The sequence below is a fragment of the Dermacentor variabilis genome, chromosome 5 (genome assembly GCF_050947875.1).
Source record: "Dermacentor variabilis isolate Ectoservices chromosome 5, ASM5094787v1, whole genome shotgun sequence".
Lineage (NCBI taxonomy): Eukaryota > Metazoa > Arthropoda > Arachnida > Ixodida > Ixodidae > Dermacentor > Dermacentor variabilis.
In genome coordinates this window covers 125167834-125186892 of record NC_134572.1, presented here as the reverse complement: position 1 = coordinate 125186892, position 19059 = coordinate 125167834, and the positions used below count along the sequence as shown (strand labels likewise).

Below are 19059 nucleotides of genomic sequence, written 5' to 3'. Positions count from 1 at the left end.
CCCAATGTTTAACTTTCGTCAGTGGTTATGGATAGTATAAAGGCGGGTACTTCCCCTATCAGACCATTGTTAATGAAATTGAATCTCCATGTTTCGTGCGTCTCTTTGTTTGGCATCCATGTTTCGTCGTTTGTAGCTATAGCCGAGTTCTTCGTGCGGTAGCATGATGACGAAGATGGTCCTGCAGCTTTGAAACTAAATAGGAGCATTTTTTTTAATCGATGGTTTAACGTCTATTGTAGCCTCCGTGCTGATTTCAGATGTTAATTCCCAAGATCAAGAAACCAACATTTTATTCTGTTTCAGAAAAGAAAGCACCACCGTCGTAAGTTATACGGCGTCGCCGAAAAAAATGCGTTTCTTCGTAATTAACGCACATAAACTGAAATGAACTCTAAATGACACTGGGAAATTCGCAACGCGTTCACAGGCTGAGGAGAAAATCAGCTATATCGCTCTAATTGCTCTAATTCAAGCACTTCGTAATTCATGTGTACAGAAATAATTATCCTCATATACGTCTTGTCATTGCAGCGGGTGCCGGTAACAGGTTCAGCAACTTCTGTAGCGGTCATTATTAAGTAGCAAAGCACGTCTCAATTCCGTTGTAACGTTATATTCCAGCATGCTTGGTCGTGACAACTGAGGCCTCATCTGCGCACGGCTTCGTGGTTCTTTCGTCCATGCGAAAAGGTTTAAACTCGTCATCGTAACTGCGCTTGCTTTCCTGTTCTAAGAAACTACATTCGTCACATGGAAGACGTTTCCAAGATGGCACTTTCCATTGTCTCGTTTCTCGGCCTTTTCGTACGTGTGTTAATGGATAAGGGAAACTTACTTATCAGTGAGAAAATATCCTTCGGGGTCATGCAAATAATAAATCAGAGTCCAGCCAGAGGGTAAGAGACAATATTTCATTTCCTCTCACTTATCGCGGCTGTGATACTCACCTATATCACCCGAACTTACAGGCGGCGCATGTTGGGATTGTTCTTCACTATAGACATGGTGGAAGTGCTGATGCCGTCGCTAACGCAAGAGAACGTTGCGCGCGGGCACGGGTCAGAAAACAGGGCGCAGAAAAAGAAAGTAAGCACAGCGCTGGAAGTCCGGAAGTATCTCGAAGAGTTGGAGATGAACAATAAGACTCTTGCGTATCCATTTAGTGTCTACAAACACGCCACCGCCGGGGGTTGTTTCTCAGGAACCTTGCCTCTGTCCAGCCTGGCCGCACCTAATCTTTGGTCCTGGCTCCAGCGTCCGTGTAGGTGGCGGGTCTTCGCCCAGCAGGAAGTACGTCGTCTCCATTCCTTTGCCCTGCGTGTTTCACAAGATATTATTATTATTATTATTATTATTATTATTATTATTATTATTATTATTATTATTATTATTATTATTATTATTATTATTATTATTATTATTATAAGTGTCTAAAGATTAACGCCTTAAAAACCCAACTCGTTTGCTTCAGATCCCCTCTAAAGCTCGATGCACCGATTTTACTGCACAGTCGGAACTGTCCTCCCTGTCGACGCGTGTCGGTTAACTACGTAAACTCGGTAAAATACCTGGGAGTATTCTTCGACAGCGATATGTCGTGGCACAGTCAACTATCGCACATTTGCGATAAGCTTAGGAGCGCTGCGTGGTTATTCTTTCACATTAAATCTATCGTTCCACTTCAAGTAAAAAAAAAAAAAAACTATTGCGCATGCCTTGGTCTACAGCACTCTTCGATATGGGATTACTGTTTTTGCTTTCTGCCCCACCCGATGGCAAAACCGTGTTGATTCTTTGTTAAAAAACATACTAAACAACATAGCCTACAACAATCCATCAATCACAAATGGTAACATCTTCTCAGCGCTTGGGCTTCCATGCTTCGGGACTCTGTTGCGCAAACTGTGGTACTAAGGCATTTTTGGTTCAGTGATATTGATATATGTTACACAGCCCCCCGAAGCCTTCGTAGTACTGTTCACTTTATAATTCCGCGACCCTCAACAAGATATGGCGAAGCTAGGCGTTGTGTTTATGTGCCGAAAATTCTGAACGATTTGCCAAATGAGGCATTCTCCATTACATCAAAAAATACATTGAAAAACATGATTTATTCACTGTAACATGGTTGCTTCAACGTTTGTAACAAATGCTGTTCATTAAAAAAAAGATGTACATCTTGCCGTCTTGGTGTCGATTATTGATTCTTGCTATATGTTTTGCTTCTTGTTCATGTTATGCTTCCTAACTGTTAGTCCTGCATTATCTTGCCAGATGTCTATGGTAAAGTAAATATTGCACGCTCGTCCGCTGATTTGCCGGGCCAAGTCCCTCAAGCCACTTGTGGCTTTGATAGGCCCGTTTCTTGCATTCTGTATTCCTTTGTACAATAAAGATTATTATTATTATTATTATTATTATTATTATTATTATTATTATTATTATTATTATTATTATTATTATTATTATTATTATTATTATTATTAAGATATGGAAACATACACAAAGTAAACAGGGAGGGAGCAAGCTGACAACTGCCACCGAGAGGGGCACGACGCCTGCCTACTATTTCGGGAGGAGGGAATGAAAAAGACAGGAGAGCATATCACTCCCATGCAAGCTTGGCACAATGTCACCGTCCTGTATAGCGCTGCAACTAGCCGAGGACAGAACCGAGGCAAGGAATGGATGGATGGAAACAACTTTATCATAAGAGCTGCACGTCGTACACTTTAGACTGCGCACTCCTTCGCTCCGATCAGATGTCATAGCGTTGCGAGACCATGGACGTCACAGTAACAGTCACGTACAAACAGAAAATCAATGCCATACTCGTGAGACTCGACCGAATTCTCGCACTCAGGCCTAGTTTATGTTATGCTCGCCCACAGTACGCGCGCGCGAAGGGCACAAATTGGCCCACTCTCCGCCCGAACTCAACGGTTGGCTGCTTACTGAAGGAGTAGAAGCGCGACCTCGACAGGACTGTAAATAAAGTTGCAGAGAACGACTTGGTGGCTTGGCTCCCAGATGTGAAGGACTCCATCGCCTCGACAATACATATGCGCGCCCTCAGTCGACATTGTCACCACTCGTAACCCGCTTTCTTTCCCCCTTTTCCATTCATGCCGGCACAGAGTAGCAGGCTATGGGGATCAACATCTCCTCCGTTTCATAAGCATACGTCCCCCCCTCTCTTTTGATGCGGCAAATAACCTCGCGACGACGCTGCGGAACTGGCTAGCGTGAAAACACTCGCGTATAACGCTCGGTTCTAGCTTTATGTGGTTTGTTTGCTTTCGTTTTCCAAGAGAAACAACAAATCAGAAAACATCCGGCATACAAGGCGCGCACCACGCATAGATAAGGGCGTGGAAGAGACAGAGGAAGTAATCAAAATCTGGACGGATGCATGCAATTTAAGTTCAACCGCTTCTTCCTTCACTCCCTTTACCGTGACTCGTTAGGAAGGCTGACACGCCTGAAGAATATAAACTGTAAAGGAAGTTCCCTTGTCATAGCTACGCTGGCACAGGGTGACGTCACACCGTCAAAATAAAATTGAGGGAACATACGCTGCACCCACACCAAAATTTATTTTTCTATTTAAGGGGAATGTTTATGTACGCGACCGGAGGCAACATACAAAAGTATATAGTTCAAAAAGGTGGACTCGCAAAGCCTTGCCAATCCAAGCGACAGCGAAGCAATGAAAGTAAAAAAAAAATAAAGTTTCTGGTTATGAGTACAGCGCACGTCTAATCAATTTTCTCGGTCTCCCATCTTTTGTCCATGTTAGGTCACGCTGCCCAGGCATAGCTACCAAAACCGCACCAAGTTTGCCTCCTTTCAGTCATTTTTACATTACGGCGTCAGGGAAGTATGAGGCCATAACCCGGAACTCGCAGACGCAGTGTTTATCTGAAATGAAGCAGCCACCATGCTTTCGCAACTGTACAGAGAAGAGGTAAACACGGCGCTTGCGTTTTCTCACTTCGCTCGCTCCGCGCAGAAGCTGGGACAATTCTTTTCGCGATAATGCACATTGCGCCGCGAACGCTACCTTGCGACAAGCGTAAATGGAAACAAATGGAGCGAGTGGCGAACAAAGCAGGCTTCGCGACTTCCACCTTCGCATGTTTACATCGTTGCGCCCTCCGTGCGCAAGAAATGCTAAAGACATTGTTTGCCGGGTGTCCCTGCACTTTCTTGCCTGCAATAACGCTGCGGGCTCTACTTCGTAGCGCCGGAACCTTGTCATACTGACACAAGGGCCTCTCGAGCGAGATGTCGTCCTTAAAACGACCCAGCAGCAACAGCGAGTCGTAAACAAGGGACGATGTTGGCTACACACGAATCATGAATTGTTAAGACCTCTGAAGGAAGTGCTCGTTGGTCAGGCCTAATCAGGCAGCGAGAAAAGTATAAGCTGCGCGAGAATCGCACGGAGGAAGGGGTGTTTATGTACATTCACCCTCAAGATGGCCTCAAAGACGGTGCCGGTAGTCGAAGGTGACCCAAGACTGCCCCGTGGTGAAGGCATACGAACAACTGGTTTAATGAATGCCGGTAATTGTAACGGTATTCAGTTCACCAATTGTTTGTAAGTCGGCACGGCTGTGCAATATTGAGGGCCCGTTTGATTCGTATGGCAGCAGCTCACATTAAACACGACTGTGTATATGTAAGCGCCATTGTTCCCACTTCACCTGAACAAAACGGACATTTCAGTAGTGTTTTTCCGTTGTCGTCGGAGGATACTCTAAGCAAAGTTTCGAAGTTACAGGCTGTAAGTAAGAAATTGCGTTATCTTACAGCGAAGCTGTTAGTCTCTAGTTGGTCGGGTTTTTTTTCGCGGCGTGCTCAGTCAAAATACGGCAGCGGAAAACGGAGTTTGTGTTTGAGTTTCCGCGTAACATAATTACGTTCTCTCGTATATTCGAATTGAAATGCGATGCTATTACGTCTGCAGGCTGTGTGTGAGTCGTACTTTACGAATTTTCTGACACACGTTACTTCAAGAAATTCAATTACCGTATTTGTACGATTCTAACGCGCATTGTTTAAATACAAGGTGCGTTCAAGTTGGCATGCGCGTTACAGTGGTAACTAATTCTACTCAGAACCAAAAATGAAACCGATTCTTACAGAAAAAAAAAGGTGAATGCGAGGGAGCTAGCCACACTACCATCTAACTGGTCGTCTAGAGAAAGCGTCGCTCTGTGACATCGCCAAGTGGGTCCACGGTGCGTGGAATGCCCTCCCGCTGACGATGGCTGCGCCAGCCTTGTAGCATTTCTAACGCATTTAATGGAATTGAAGATGACTTTCTGTTGGTGGACAGCGAAAATGAGGTGTCGTAAGACTCTGATAGCCACTGGCCGCTAATATTCAGTTTTGTGCCTGTCTGTGTGCTTTTGTATGTTCCGTAACATCGTTTCAAGACGGTACACGTCAACTCAGGTTTCGTTACTTGATGTGCGCGGTGGAATCCGCACCAAATTGTTTTTTTTTAAATATTCTGGCGGTAATTTAACTGCGCGTTACAATCGGTGGCGCGGCAGAATTGTGGAAATAGGCATTTGGGCCAGGCGGAAGACCCAAAAAGAAACGGCAGCTAGAAAATGGCTTTGTCTTTCAGTTTCCGAGTAACAGATTTGTGTTTTCTCCTATATTCGAAAAACAATCGGAAGCTATCATACCTGCAGCTTGCGTATAAGTCGTACTTAGTAATTTATTTTAGAGCGTAGCTCTAAAATAATATGCTTAGGTGCCCGCTTCAGCGATGAGCGTCGACGTTCCTGGCGTGACCGAGCGAACGAGCATAGCGAAAGATGAGAGCGAACGCGGCGCAAAGGGGTACGAAAAAAGCGGCGAGAGAGAAGAGGTGCGAGGAGGAAGGCGGAGAGGAGGGTGCAGGGGAACGATGAGGCGGAAAGCGGAGGAGGGTATGGCGATAGCGAGAGAAGAAAAGTGTAGTGCGGCGACGGTGGCTACGAGATGGCACCACGTTAGCCCGCGTCGTCTGGGAGGTTTGTCGGTGGCGGCTTCTGTGAATCGCGCCCGCGCGTCAGCGTCGCGCTGGCTCTCGTAATCTCCAGATTAGCGAGACAGTGGCGCCACACTTCGACTCGTCTGCAACATGCCGCACGAGACCGATTGTCCACACCAGCCAATATATCGCGAAATGAAACACGTATACAGCTGCGCTCAAATTTCGCAGTAGGGAGTATCGTAGTCGCCGGGTTTTTTTTAGATTTTAATGCAGTTCAATATGGCACTGGCGCTTCGCGGACGGCCTAGAAGAATGAGGGCGCATGTAATGAGGATGTGATGCGGATGTACACACAGGCCCGTGCGCTGTAATATTCGCGGCGCAGGTCGACCCCCCTCCCCCCCCCCCATTCTACGTTGTACTCTGCAGTTAAGATTGCCCCGCTTGCCGCGATATCTTCCTTTCTTTAGCCACTCCCTGATTGGCTGCTTGGCGCTCAAAAAGCGCGTCGCCGAACGAATAAACGTCATTGTCTTCCTGGCGCTGCGTGGGTCGTCTGTTCCTTGGGCCGGTCGTCCTGCCGCCCTCGGCGTCTAGCTGTCGAATACGTATCAGCGTCCGTAACGTACGTAGCTTGTGATGGTGGTGCTTGTGTAACGTCGCCTAACGTCCGCACCAGTTTCGCTGTATACATCCACTTTCAGAGGGTGCAATGGAGGAGTATACGTTTTATAAGCGGGTCGTTATGTACTACATATGCATGGAACGGCAGCAGAAGGAGATCAATAAAATCTCGCTTGGTGGTATGAAGACGCAAAACGCCGACTCCCTTCGATCGTTTCTTCGAGTTCACATCTAGGGGTATCTGTATCGTCGCGAGAGCCGAAAGACACACAAAATAGGAAGCGATGTCTTCTGTCTTTCTCCGCTGCTTGTGTGGGTAACGTTGCGTGAGTTATCCTTTAACTCAAACTAGTTGAAGAAGGCGTTGGTTTGTACATACAATGCCACACCCAGAGAAATCCATGGAGACTTCCGGAACAGGTTATGCACACTTATAGTGTGGGTACTGCGGATCACCAACGGTGGGTACGAGAGCTCTAGCAAGACGCAGACAGGCATTCGAAACACATCACACTCACCACAGACATACCAGCCATACACTCGCACGTTCTTCACCTGTGCGAGGCCAATCAAGGCTTTGTTAGGCGATGGAAGTCAAACTACGTATAGCGAAACTCATGGCAACCACGGGATCTTGTGCTGGGGAGCCTACCCGTCACAACTGGCGACAACTATTCAATAAGTCGCAGGGTATTCTTACGTAGCACGGCCAAAACATTGTCGCTGCTGCGCCATCTTCTTGACCCCACACAATGTAAAGCAGTTAGCCCGCAAACACTCCAATGTCTCCTCTGCAACCATCCAGGTTATGATGAGGATGATGAGGATGATGATGATGATGAGGAGTTCCTGGACGAGTGGCGGACCCGGCACTCATTATAGGCACGCATTATACGCCAATGATATCACTATATGGACCCCCACTGGTTCAGAAGGAGATAAACAAGCCGCTCTCCAACAAGCGACCGACGTCGTCCAGCAATATGCAAAGACAAGCGACCTCCGATGCTTCCCCGAGAAGTCCGAACTATTAGTCGTACGAGAAAAAATGCCGAAGAAAACTCAATGAAATACCCAACATCGCACTCCCTCTCGACGGTAAATGAAATACCCACAGTAAACCTTGGCTTCCTTGGCTTCCTTGGCCTCTGCTTACAACAGGATGGCGGAAGCAAGTACATCATCCAGCGTCTTAAGCAGACCACCTTTCAAATCATGCGAATGGTCAGCCGCAACACCACCAGACAATACGGACCGACAGAAGACCACATAACCCGGCTCTTCCAAGCCCTGGTCATCAGTCGCATCGTCTACGTTGCCCCGAACCTGCCCCTTACTGCACAAAATAAATAAATAAATAAATAAATAAATAAATAAATAAATAAATAAATAAATAAATAAATAAATAATATAGGCATACTTCTGTGGAAAGCATACAAGCAAGCGCTCGGCATACCATCGGGAATAGCCACACTCAAGCTCGAAACCATTAAAATCCAAACACAATAAGAGAAATCATTGACGCCCGCCTCACAAGCCAACGAGAACGCCTACCTCTCACCAGGCAGAAAGGTACGCCCACGATACTCCACACAAGGCCGACTCCACGAACAAGCAGTCTACCTGGCACCATCACATCATCCGCGAGCACATCAAGGTAGCCGCCATCCCCAGATGTACGCAGCCGGAACATCATGCCTATCGTCGCCAAATTCTCGCAAAGACCCTCCAGATAAGGATACGGCAACCTCCCCACCACACGTTACACAGATGCCGCGCGGTATACCCCCAAAGAGCAGCCATCGCAGCCAGTGTTGTCAACCATAAGCTTCAAGAGGAAGTCTCGATCACGGTTCGCACTATCAACGCCCTCGAAGCGGAGGAGACAGACATCGCCTTTGCCATCAGCTCCAGTCAAACCAACGAGCAGGCAGATTACCTTTTATCGCCTACTGACTCCTCAAACAAGCCTCCCTATTCTCGCACGTTGGAATAGTATGGAGGCCATGCTGCGGGGAGGCCATGCTGACTAGCTCGGACCCTCGTGGCCAGCAACAGCTGGTGAGGCGGACCAGGGAGACAGCAAGAGCCCTGGACTTAGGGCGCCTCCCCGCACAAGCAGGAAGACAGCGGCCAATTTTTTTCTTGTTGCTTTACTAAATATTTTTCCTTCTCCTATATACACTTATAAACGGGTTGAATTGGAAGTTAACTAAAATCACCAGTGAGTTAATGGACGCTCTAGTCGATTTAACATACGCGCGTACATCTATCAACATTAAATTGCCTTATTGGGTTTTTACCATCGTAATATTTTACCAGCTTTGAATTTTGCCCAAACCTGTCTAATAACTCGCTAACCTCCCTGTCTTTCCTTCTGTGTCGTTACTCTAGCCGTTTCTTGTTGCATATCTGCACTCTTCACACTTACCAAAGGTTCGTACTGTAAGCCAAGTGCATTCAAATCCGCTAGCTTTGCTGACTACGGTGCCCTACTTGAGTTACTTCTTACTGTCAATTAGTCTATGATGAGGGAGCATGCTCTGTTCGCTTGTTGCTGTCTCTTTGAAACCACCTGTGTAGGGCATTAACAGTAGCGAACAAAGTAAGCTCAAACGCGTAGCCAACGTTCTGACAAGTGGTCTTGTCAGTTTCAGGGCAACGGAGGGTAGAGAAACGCGTTTTATTTGCGGCCGGTGAATATTACATGCGGTAGTCATGAGCAAGAGCATCACGAAAATAATTTTTTGTTCGCAGCCTAACCATGTTGGCTAGAACCAGGCGGTTCAATACATTGAGACAATTTCGTGTTGCATGGCTTCTCTAACCCGCCGTGGTGGCGTAGTTGCTATGGCGTTGCGGTATTAAGCCCCAAGGGCGCCGGATCAAATGTATTCTGATTGGGGTGAAATGGGAAAAAAAAGAACACCCGTGTACCATGCACTGAATGTACATTGAAGAACCACAATTGGTGAAGCATTAAACCGGAAGACCCCACCACGACGTGCCTCATAATCAAATTGTGGTTCTGGCACGTGCGTTAAACTCCAGAATTAATTTTTTAACGGGTTTTCTAGAACATGTTTTTTTTCTCTCTGTCGTTGCGGTTTCTAAACTTCTGCTCCCGACTATACGCGGTGCATGCAAAGCTGCAAGCTGCAGATTTAGTATGCTGAAACACTTCCCACCTTGTACAGTCGCGCTCATAAGTTTGGCGACCATGGGAAGCCCGTGGCCAATTTCGTGGGAAGCGCGTGGCCAATTTCGTGGGAAGCGCGTGGCAAATTGGATGTGCTACGCGCTTCCCATGGTCGCCGTCTGACGGCGCGGTGCTTGCAGTCCAGAGTGTTGCCGCGCGCCCACCTTTACACACTGGCCTTATCGTTGGCTCTAATCGCGCCGATGCGCGTGCTGTTCATCGGAATATCCGATCGCCACTGCGAGTAGTGCGGTGGCGCAGCAGCCACGGTTGACAAGGCACCGTTTCCGAATTACAGGAACACCTGGTCGCACCGCCGATACTATCGGCTGTCGTACAGAATCACTTTAACATTCTTAACAAACGTGAACATGTCTCTCTTGCGCTTCTATACACGTTTCTGTCGCGGCTGTCTGTCCCGCAATCTGCACAGCGGCCTGCTCCCGGCACAAAACACACTCACCGAACGCCGTCATAATCGTAAAGCACGATTCAATAATGTCTGTCTCTCTCTCACATTACCAGCGCTTCCACGCATGTTAAGACACCCAAATGAAAGACTGCACACACGATAACTAAACATCGGGTTTCTTTTCATGGCTGACAGTGGTTTGCGTTAAGCGAGCCCCGTGCTGGAAAAAGCGCGAGAGGTGTTTATCGCCCAGGCAGTCAAGGCCGGAGAACCGCAGCAGTGCGACCAAGCGCTTGCATAATTCGAAAACGGCACCGAGATCGGCCCTAAGGAATCGTGACTGCGGCACTGAGGCTACCACAAATCCTGACGAACGACATGCACGTCGGAAGGGAGCGAACATAGAGTTTCTCACTACATTACCTAGAGGGAAATCTGGCGCTGCTGCGCTGTGGTATGTATGGGAATGCTGGTATATTGTGACTTCGGATTGGCATCGTTCTCGTAGAGACAGGACACCTTGAAGACGAGCTTGGCAAGTACCGTTCCGTCTGTCACAATGATTCACTTTCTACTAAAACAGCACGTGAAAATCTGTTTTAGCTTTATTATTACGCGAAAACATGTTTTATTTAACTATGAGAACTTACTGTGTGTACGACTACATGTTACGTAAAAAGTATCAGCGGGCCGCTAAAGTTGGAGGACAGACGACAAGGTTCGCGCTCGCTTTGACACAGTTGGTCGTCTGTTCTTGCTTTTCTTCGCTTGGTCATGCATTGTGGGTGAGTAAAGATGTAATATGCGTGAATGGAAACATTTTATGAAGATTTTACTTTCAGAACGCGTTATTTGCGTAGCCATATCCACGTTTTAGACGAAGCCTCTTACAACACCAGCCAACACGAGCCTCGCAGACACATATACCGTCATTCCCATGACGGCACGGTGCCCCCTTAAGAAACTCGCATAGACGGTGGCGCCAGATTACCCTCTAGGTGTTATAGTGAGAAACTCTATGGGAGCGAACGAACCACAGAGTTTCATACAAATACTAGAGGGATGAATAAAGGGAAAAAGAGACATCCACCCGTTCGTAGCAATTGCTACAAAGGAAACCCATAGGGGTTCCTCGAAAGAAAAGCCTCATAGTTGAAGAAAAATTCGTCCTGGTGCGGGAATTTTTCTTCAACTATGAGGCTTTTCTTTCGAGGAACCCGTATGGGTTTCCTTTGTAGCAACTGCTACGAACGGGTGGATGTCTCTTTTTCCCTTTATTCATTGCTTCTCTCCACCTTGCGGGTTTCCGCAGAACTGCTACGTCAAATACTAGAGGGAACTGTTGCGCTAGTGTCTACGAGAGCTGCATGCGGGGCGCTTCAGACCGCACGGGAATGATGGGTATTACATGGATTTGCTTAAACTTCGTCCTTCTGTTTTTAACAGGTTCTTGACTTTGCAAAGTGATCATTTCTGAGCACGCAATGCGTTATAAATAATTAAATAAGAAGAACCTCTAGCACAGAAGCCCTATATTAAATCATTACGCCACGGACGCATGGAAAAGCGGAACCACTGTATTTAGCAGCGATTATCCGTGCTTGTAGGGTCTTATTGCCTTCTGCATTAAAAGAAAACTATAAATTGCTTTAAAATTTACGCCAATCTAGGTCCAAATAAAGCGAAATAAACGAAGCCACAAGAAGGTCGGAAGCCCCTAGCACGAAAACCAGACAAATCCATGTAGCCTTACTACACATTATTCCCATGGTGGCTGAACGATCGCAGTGCCAGAGTACCCTCCAGTCATTGTACGAAACTTTATGGAACGAACGTGCAGGACAGCGAGTAAGGAGGCACGCGCATGCGCACTGCTACGCTCTCAATAGCAGGCATGTCCCCAGGCGGCGGGCACGTGCCATTTGCCACGCGCTTCCATGGCTTCCAAACTTATGAGCACGACTGTACACCTTCACCTTCCAGTAGTTGAGACACGTCATTTACAGGATAACTACAGCTTCCGACTCTGTGCCTCTTTTTTTTAATTGAAATGAAAATAAAAGAAAGAGACGTAGTCAGCTTATAATGGTGACGGCTTCTCCTTTTCTCATAGCAGAAACAAAAATATAAAAAAATATGTAGGAAAATTAAAAAAAATTTAAAAAATCACTTCCTACGGTGAGAAATCCACAGCACAGCCCTATACGCCTATAAACATAACAGTGTAAAAGTCAAATGCAAGTTGCACCAAAATGAGTTCATAAACAAAGTTACAGACACACACAAACGGCCGTAATGTAGACTTCGATGAGCATATAAACAGTTGAGGAATTACTGTGTTAAAATAATTCACGCACAAAAACAACAAAAACATGTATAATACGTAATATACAAGCACTAATGATTACGAATTATAGAAAAAAAATGTATTAGTGACATCGGGTGATTATTCAATGCAACACCTAGTATTTGTTGAGGATTGCTGTGTCTTCATAAAAAGGTTCAATTGCGTTTAATGCTTTTCGCTGTGCTATTTTGGATGGCCACGGGCCCAGCAATTTTGCAACTGAGAAAGGCCGGTGAGGATCGATGGAGTGTAGCTCTTGTTCTAGCTGCTGTCTTTGTATCTTGTATATGGGGCATTCGAGGAATAGATGGCGAACATCCTCATCGTCGTGGCCACAGGAGCAAGCCGGGGAAGGAGCCCATTTGATGGGATATAGGAAATGTTTGGTGTATGCTGTCCCAAGGCGCAGTCGGTGAATTAGTGTCGCGGTACATTTAGAAAGCTGTGCCTCTTTGTTTGTGGCGAAACAACGGTGTTTAGTGGAAAGCCACGCGGTAAACATTAATCCTGTACTCAGTGTACAACTATGTCGTCAGCAGTAAGTTCCGGCATAACTTATGTGTAACGGCAAAATGTTACAGAATTTCATGCTGTATATACCGCATGAATGTTCAACAGAGTAGTAAAATAGGTGTAAACGCCAAGGCACGTTGTCTCGGCAAAGACTGGAAAGCGGATGGATAACTGCCCCCGCCAGCCATAGTCTACGTTGAATAATGGATTCATGGGCGAGTGAGGGCTGGGCTTTTGGAGGCTCTGGTACTGCAGACCAGGAAGAAGGGGTCAGCTGGCATCCGAGGCCTTCATGCCGTGCTCCCTGAGATTTCGTTTCTGTGTTCGCTCCGTACGAAGGAGGCTTTCCGGTGTTTACGAGCTGAGGCTGACGTGCGGTGTCCTTTCGTGAGCTTCTGTCAATTAATGCCTTAGCGTCGAGGTGCCTCGAAAAAAGCCGGGATTTAAGCGAAGCGTCGGCGATGCAACGTTACGGGACGAGCAGGTGAATCCTGCATCCTAGTTTCGGCACTTTACCTATAATTGTGCTTAACATGCAGCGCCATAGGCGCCGACTACGGGGGAGGGGGGGGGGTCTCCAGGGCTCGAGCCCCCTCCTCAGTTTTCCGACGAGGGCAAAGCCGAACCCCCCCCCCCCCACCCATCCCCCGCCGATGCCGAAGCCTACCCCTCCCTGCCATCCAGCACACACACCCGTAAAATATCATTATCAGAGTTTCCTCACCCACATCATTTAAGGTTTATTTTGACTTGCCTCGACGTTTTCACTTAAATTTTATTGTGTGTGGCTAATGATTTGGGAATTTACCGTAAGGAACGCACGAGACGAAGAAAGGGGCAACACGAAGCGGGGGCTAATAGCTTGCCGCATCATTGTTGTCGCGGAGGTGCACAGCTTTTAATTCATACTATCGCTTTATTTCTGCAAATCCTGACAATAGGAGGACAATCGCATTAGAAGCACTTGCGGCGGCTGCCTCATCCGTATTTTCTCACTTTAAGATTGTTTTAAATTTATACTGTAAAAACCATGTACATAGACGATATATTTACATACAGGCACAGGACAAAGTGTATTACAGTTTTTAAAAGAGGAGAAGGCAGCCAATTGAAAATTATTTCTAAAGGTACGGATAGCCTATGTCTAGAGAATGGATGTGTTGCTGTATGTTCACCTCGCTTCAAATTGCTTTGCTTGCTTTCTTGACCCTGAAAAGCCTGCAGACTTCAGTGACCCCTTCGGCAGAGTCTCTTATCAACGGCGTAGGAAATGCACATGAGTATGTGTTCAAGTATTCCTTCTCTTTCCAGTGAGCAATGCTAACGACTCACGAAATGACCAGAGCATTTATAATAATTAACGACATTTATTAGGGGTGGAAACATCGTCATTTGCACGCACCGGTCATAAATATATACAGGGGGCCCTGTACGCATGAACTATGCGTGAGACACCCAGATATAAAAAAAAGAGCAATTGCGTTACTCGAAGAAAACCTAGTGCATGTTGTTTCCGGTATAGTGGAGTAGCTTCCAGTAATCTTTTCATTAGTGAGATTTAATTAGGTAATTGTAATTATTTACCTAACTAGAGACGTACTATCTGAATGATCGCAGTGTCAATGAGGCATTTGCAGGCAGAGCCAAGGGACATCTAACTGCGATATTTTCAGCGACGTACTAATTGTGTAGTAATTTTCTTTTACTGATAAATAAACCCAGCGAAATATGAAAAATACCACATGAATGGCGCTCCCACCAGCATCATAAAGCAGCGCCCTCGAACAAGCGCCCTCGTGAGTTAGCCAGAACGAAATAAAGGAAATAAGAAAAAACTTCGTGATCGAGCTAGTGCCTTATCTGCCGCGCTCCGCTGAAGTACCTCGTCCCGTTTGGTGTTAGCTGGAAAGAAGATCAGATGGCTGTTGTATTTACGTAGATAAATAGCACGGATGCTTTTTTCTTGTTTTCTCTCGCTCTCTTTCTTTTTGTCACAAAAGCTACCACCATAAAAGCGAATTGACAACGTCAGTGCAAATGTTTAAAGGTGCGCTTTGTTTCGTCCCAGTCGCCATGCATTTCCCTATTTAGCAGAAGGAAAACATGATCTTTGCATTGGGATCTGCAAATGGCAACAAGAGGAAGGTCGCAAATATATATCAGTCATGGAAGTGTGGCGGTAGACCAAACTAATCGACTATGATAAGAAATTATGAAAACCTGAGACAAACCGGCAGCTTCAAAAAACAGCGGTGGAGGACTCCGTCTTTGAGTCCTAGCCTATATCCGCAATGATGTTCTAGCATTTATGGCCTAAAACCCTCATGTTTGCGTGCGGGACGTGGCCGCCCAGGCACCAATTTCGAAGTAATCAGTTCGGAGGTTTCTAAATGACTCGGCTTTTCAACTGTACCACCTTAACCTGCACCAATGCTTGGAGAATAGGGACCTGCAGAATCGTCTAGATTTCTCAACCTGGGTCCGCGCAAAAGCTGATTAGTCACCGGACTTTTGAGCAACATCATGTGCACAGATGAAGCCAATTTTTGCAGAAACATCCACGTAAATTTGCGTAATGCACACTATTGGAGCCACTCCAATCCACACTGGGTAAAGCGCACACGGCACCTGTACCAGTGGTCGTTTATTGTGTGGTTAGGAATTCGCGGAGGTGCTCAAATTGGTCCCTTCTTCGATCACCCACTGACTAGACAGGGTTACGCGGACGAAATCCTTGAAGGAGTGGTGGATGAGTTTCTCAGCGCAGTCCCGCTGTCACGCCTTTCACTTCTGTGGTATCAGCAATATGGGGCACCAGCACACAGCAGCAGCCGTGCGCAAAACTGACTGCATGCGACTTTTTATGCGCAATAGGTTGGAAGGCACGGGCCTGTAAATTGGCCGGCTAGGTCACCTGACCTCTCTCCACTTGGTTTATTTCCTTAGAATTATGTGGAAGATCGTGTTTGCATGATCGACACGAACGTCAAATGAGCTCAAGGCAAAGATAACGGATGTCTACCGTGGAATTTCAGCGACGGTCATCAAGAAAGCCACAGAAGTTGTGATAAAGCTGACTCATTACTGCGTGGCTGCAGAAGGAGACCTATAGGAACACATCCTCTAGGCAACAGCTTGTGTTCCACGGCGCTTACGAATTCATAGATAGTAAGTGCACACTGAAATCTGATGGTTTCAAATGCGTAAGCACTTCTGTCCTTACCCAACGGAAAAAGCGTCCCTCCGTCCGTCCCGTAAGGCGATAGCTTTCAACGTAGCCCCTTCAGCAGCGAGCGAATTCACCTGCGTGCTGCCTCTCGCTTCACGGCCAACGAAGCGGCGAGAACACAGTGCTCGTACAGCTGTCAGCACATGCCGCACTCTGCCGCTTTCGCGGATTGCTTTCAAGGTGCGGGCTGCGCCGCAGCGCCAGACGTGGGCACCGCCGGAGCACGGTTGATCACGGTTCATAATGGTTCAGTGTACGTAATAAATGTGGCATACAATTACTTCAGTTGCTACATCTCCCTAGTCATTTCATCCCACGTCCACATACGCTGCGGGCTATCTATGACACCAGTGAACATTGGTTCTACTCTCCTCTTCTTCGTCATCTTGTGCAGGTCTCACTTAACAGTTTAGCGTTCGCTTCTCCGTTTCACGGCTCTTTCGCAGTCGTTGTCGCAATTATACGAAACGCGCCAGCATAGTACCACGAAACACCACGTCAGTACTACGAAATGCTTACGAGTCATTCAGATAAATTCTAGAGAAGATTCTGCGTGGACATTTTTATTTTATTCTTTTTTATGCAGACGTCCCTATTGCCAATTCGGCTCGTTTAGAAGTGGTAGGTTTACTTTCTTGAACGCATCGGTTTCGCCTTTTCTCGACACGTGAATAACAAGTGCTGCTATAGCCTTTCTCCAAGCTACTGGGCGGGACGCACGGCTTTATAGACGCCACAAGTCTGCGAACGTGTATCTACACATCTCTTTCTCATACCATCATCATCATTCATCAGCCCTTCTCTTCCCCTTTCCTTTTTCCCAGTGTAGAGTTGCAGGCCAGAGGAAGTTATAGCTCAGGCCGACTTCTCTTCCTCTCTGTAAATCCCTCTCTCTCTCTCTCTCTCTCTCTCTCTCTCTCGGTTCTTGGTCTGCTTATTTCGCTTGTATTTTTTGCCACGAATATGCTTTTACAGCATGTATACACTCTAATACCCGCCGTGGTTGCTTAGTGGCTATGGTGTCGGGCTGCTAAGCACGAGGTCATGGGATCGAATCCCGGCCACGGCGGCCGCATTTCAATGGAGGCGAAATGCAAAAACACCCGTGTACTTAGATTTAGGTCCAGGTTAAAGAACCCCAGGTGGTCCAAATTTTCGGAGTCCCCCACTACGGCGTGTCTCATAATCAGAAAGCGGTTTTGGCACGCAAAACACCATAAGTTAATTTGATGCACTCTAATGAAAAATAAAACCTTCGCTTTAATTTGCTTTTTGTCCGAAGCAAGTTTCTGGCGCGAAATATAGCTGCGCACGCACTCATTCCATGCGGTGCGAGCATAGTGCGGTGCGAGCATAGTTGAGATTTTGAAACATTCTGTGCTTTCTCCATTGCATTTCGCATTTTGTGCGTGGTAAGAGCGGCGGTTCGGCCGCGTTATCAAGGGGCTTTTGTTATCAATGCGATCAGTCGGCCTTGAGACGGATATTAAGTGTGACGTAGAAATGAGAGGAAGGAATAGCCTCGAAGCCGAGAAACCCGCTGATGGTGATCCTTCCGTACCATTATCGAAGTTATGAGCTCTATTTGCGGGTTTGCGACAGGGAAAGCAGTTGTTTTCAATCAGCCATTCTGAGCTTGCTGCTTTATGATGAAGGTGGGAGCGCAGTCAAGTGGTATTTTTCATATTTCGCGGGATTTATTCATCAGCCGAAAAAAAATTTGTTCGCAATTAGTACGTCGCTGAAAACATCGCAGTTAGATGTCATTTGGGGGTTCCTACAAGTGCCCCATAGGTACTCTTATAGTTTATTTATTTACATACCTACTTCGCCCATTGGGCATTACAGTAGGGAGGACAGATAATCAATATAAAATACAAGATTGCACACTCTTAAAAGGTTAAACACTTCAGACCATGGGTACAATACCAATCATACATGTGTTACATTCTGAGGGAGCCCATGAGACACCGCAAAGAACAAGTTTCGCCCAGGTAACAAGATACACTCATTGTCACAGCACGCTGGCTAAGTTACGGCAGTACTTCTCGAGTTAGATAATTATGATTGCCTAATGAAATCTCAGTAACGAAAAAAAAAAATACTGGCGGCTTCTCACTGTATTGAAAACAATATGCGCTACGTTTTCTTTGAGTAACGCAATTGCTTTCTTTAAATTCTGCTGCAGGATAGTTGGGACGCCCTGTAAATATTTATGACCTCTGCATGCATGCTCTTTTTTTTTTTTAAGTCTTGGTGCATGACAGTTGGGGCACTCCCTATAATTCCCTCAGTAACTAAAATGAGGCCAAGCCAGATTCACTCAAAATCAGAATCAACAGCAGTCATGCACAGCAGCGCTTATACTCGGACTCACAGAGAGAAAATGAGAGAGATACTACATTTTATCCGATAAAGGCGAAGCACTATTAGTGATAGCAAAGTATAAAACAATTTCACGAAGGAAGATTACACCACTGAGAGACGCCAGATTCTTGGTGGTGCGAGAGGACTCAGGCTGTGAAATTGAACTGACTCCTACTATGAGGCCTTGTAGGTCTTTTATATACTCCTATAAGGCCGTCACTTCAATGACCAATTTTGCGAAGTCACAAGAAGTTTCTTCAAGTGCAACTGCTATTGGCATTGGTAATGGTAGGCGCTCGGTTTTGTTCGTGCAGCACATTTCAGGGAATAGCGCAAATAGGTCACTGACTAAGGAAGGACACGACTCCTA

At 46.4% G+C, this 19059-nt stretch overlaps 1 protein-coding gene across 2 annotated transcripts in view; it reads right to left on the bottom strand.

The window, feature by feature from the left end:
- Positions 1-282: 282 nt before the first annotated feature.
- The window catches only part of LOC142583140 (atrial natriuretic peptide receptor 2-like), a 385116-nt gene continuing 366339 nt past the window's right edge, over positions 283-19059 (bottom strand). Inside the window, exon 9 of one of the 2 annotated variants that reach the window (XM_075693481.1) lies at positions 283-1317. In XM_075693481.1, the coding sequence (XP_075549596.1) occupies positions 1201-1317 (117 nt within the window). In that variant the 3' untranslated portion in view covers positions 283-1200. The remainder of the gene's footprint in view (positions 1318-19059) is intronic. The other variant, XM_075693480.1, reaches the window with a different exon arrangement.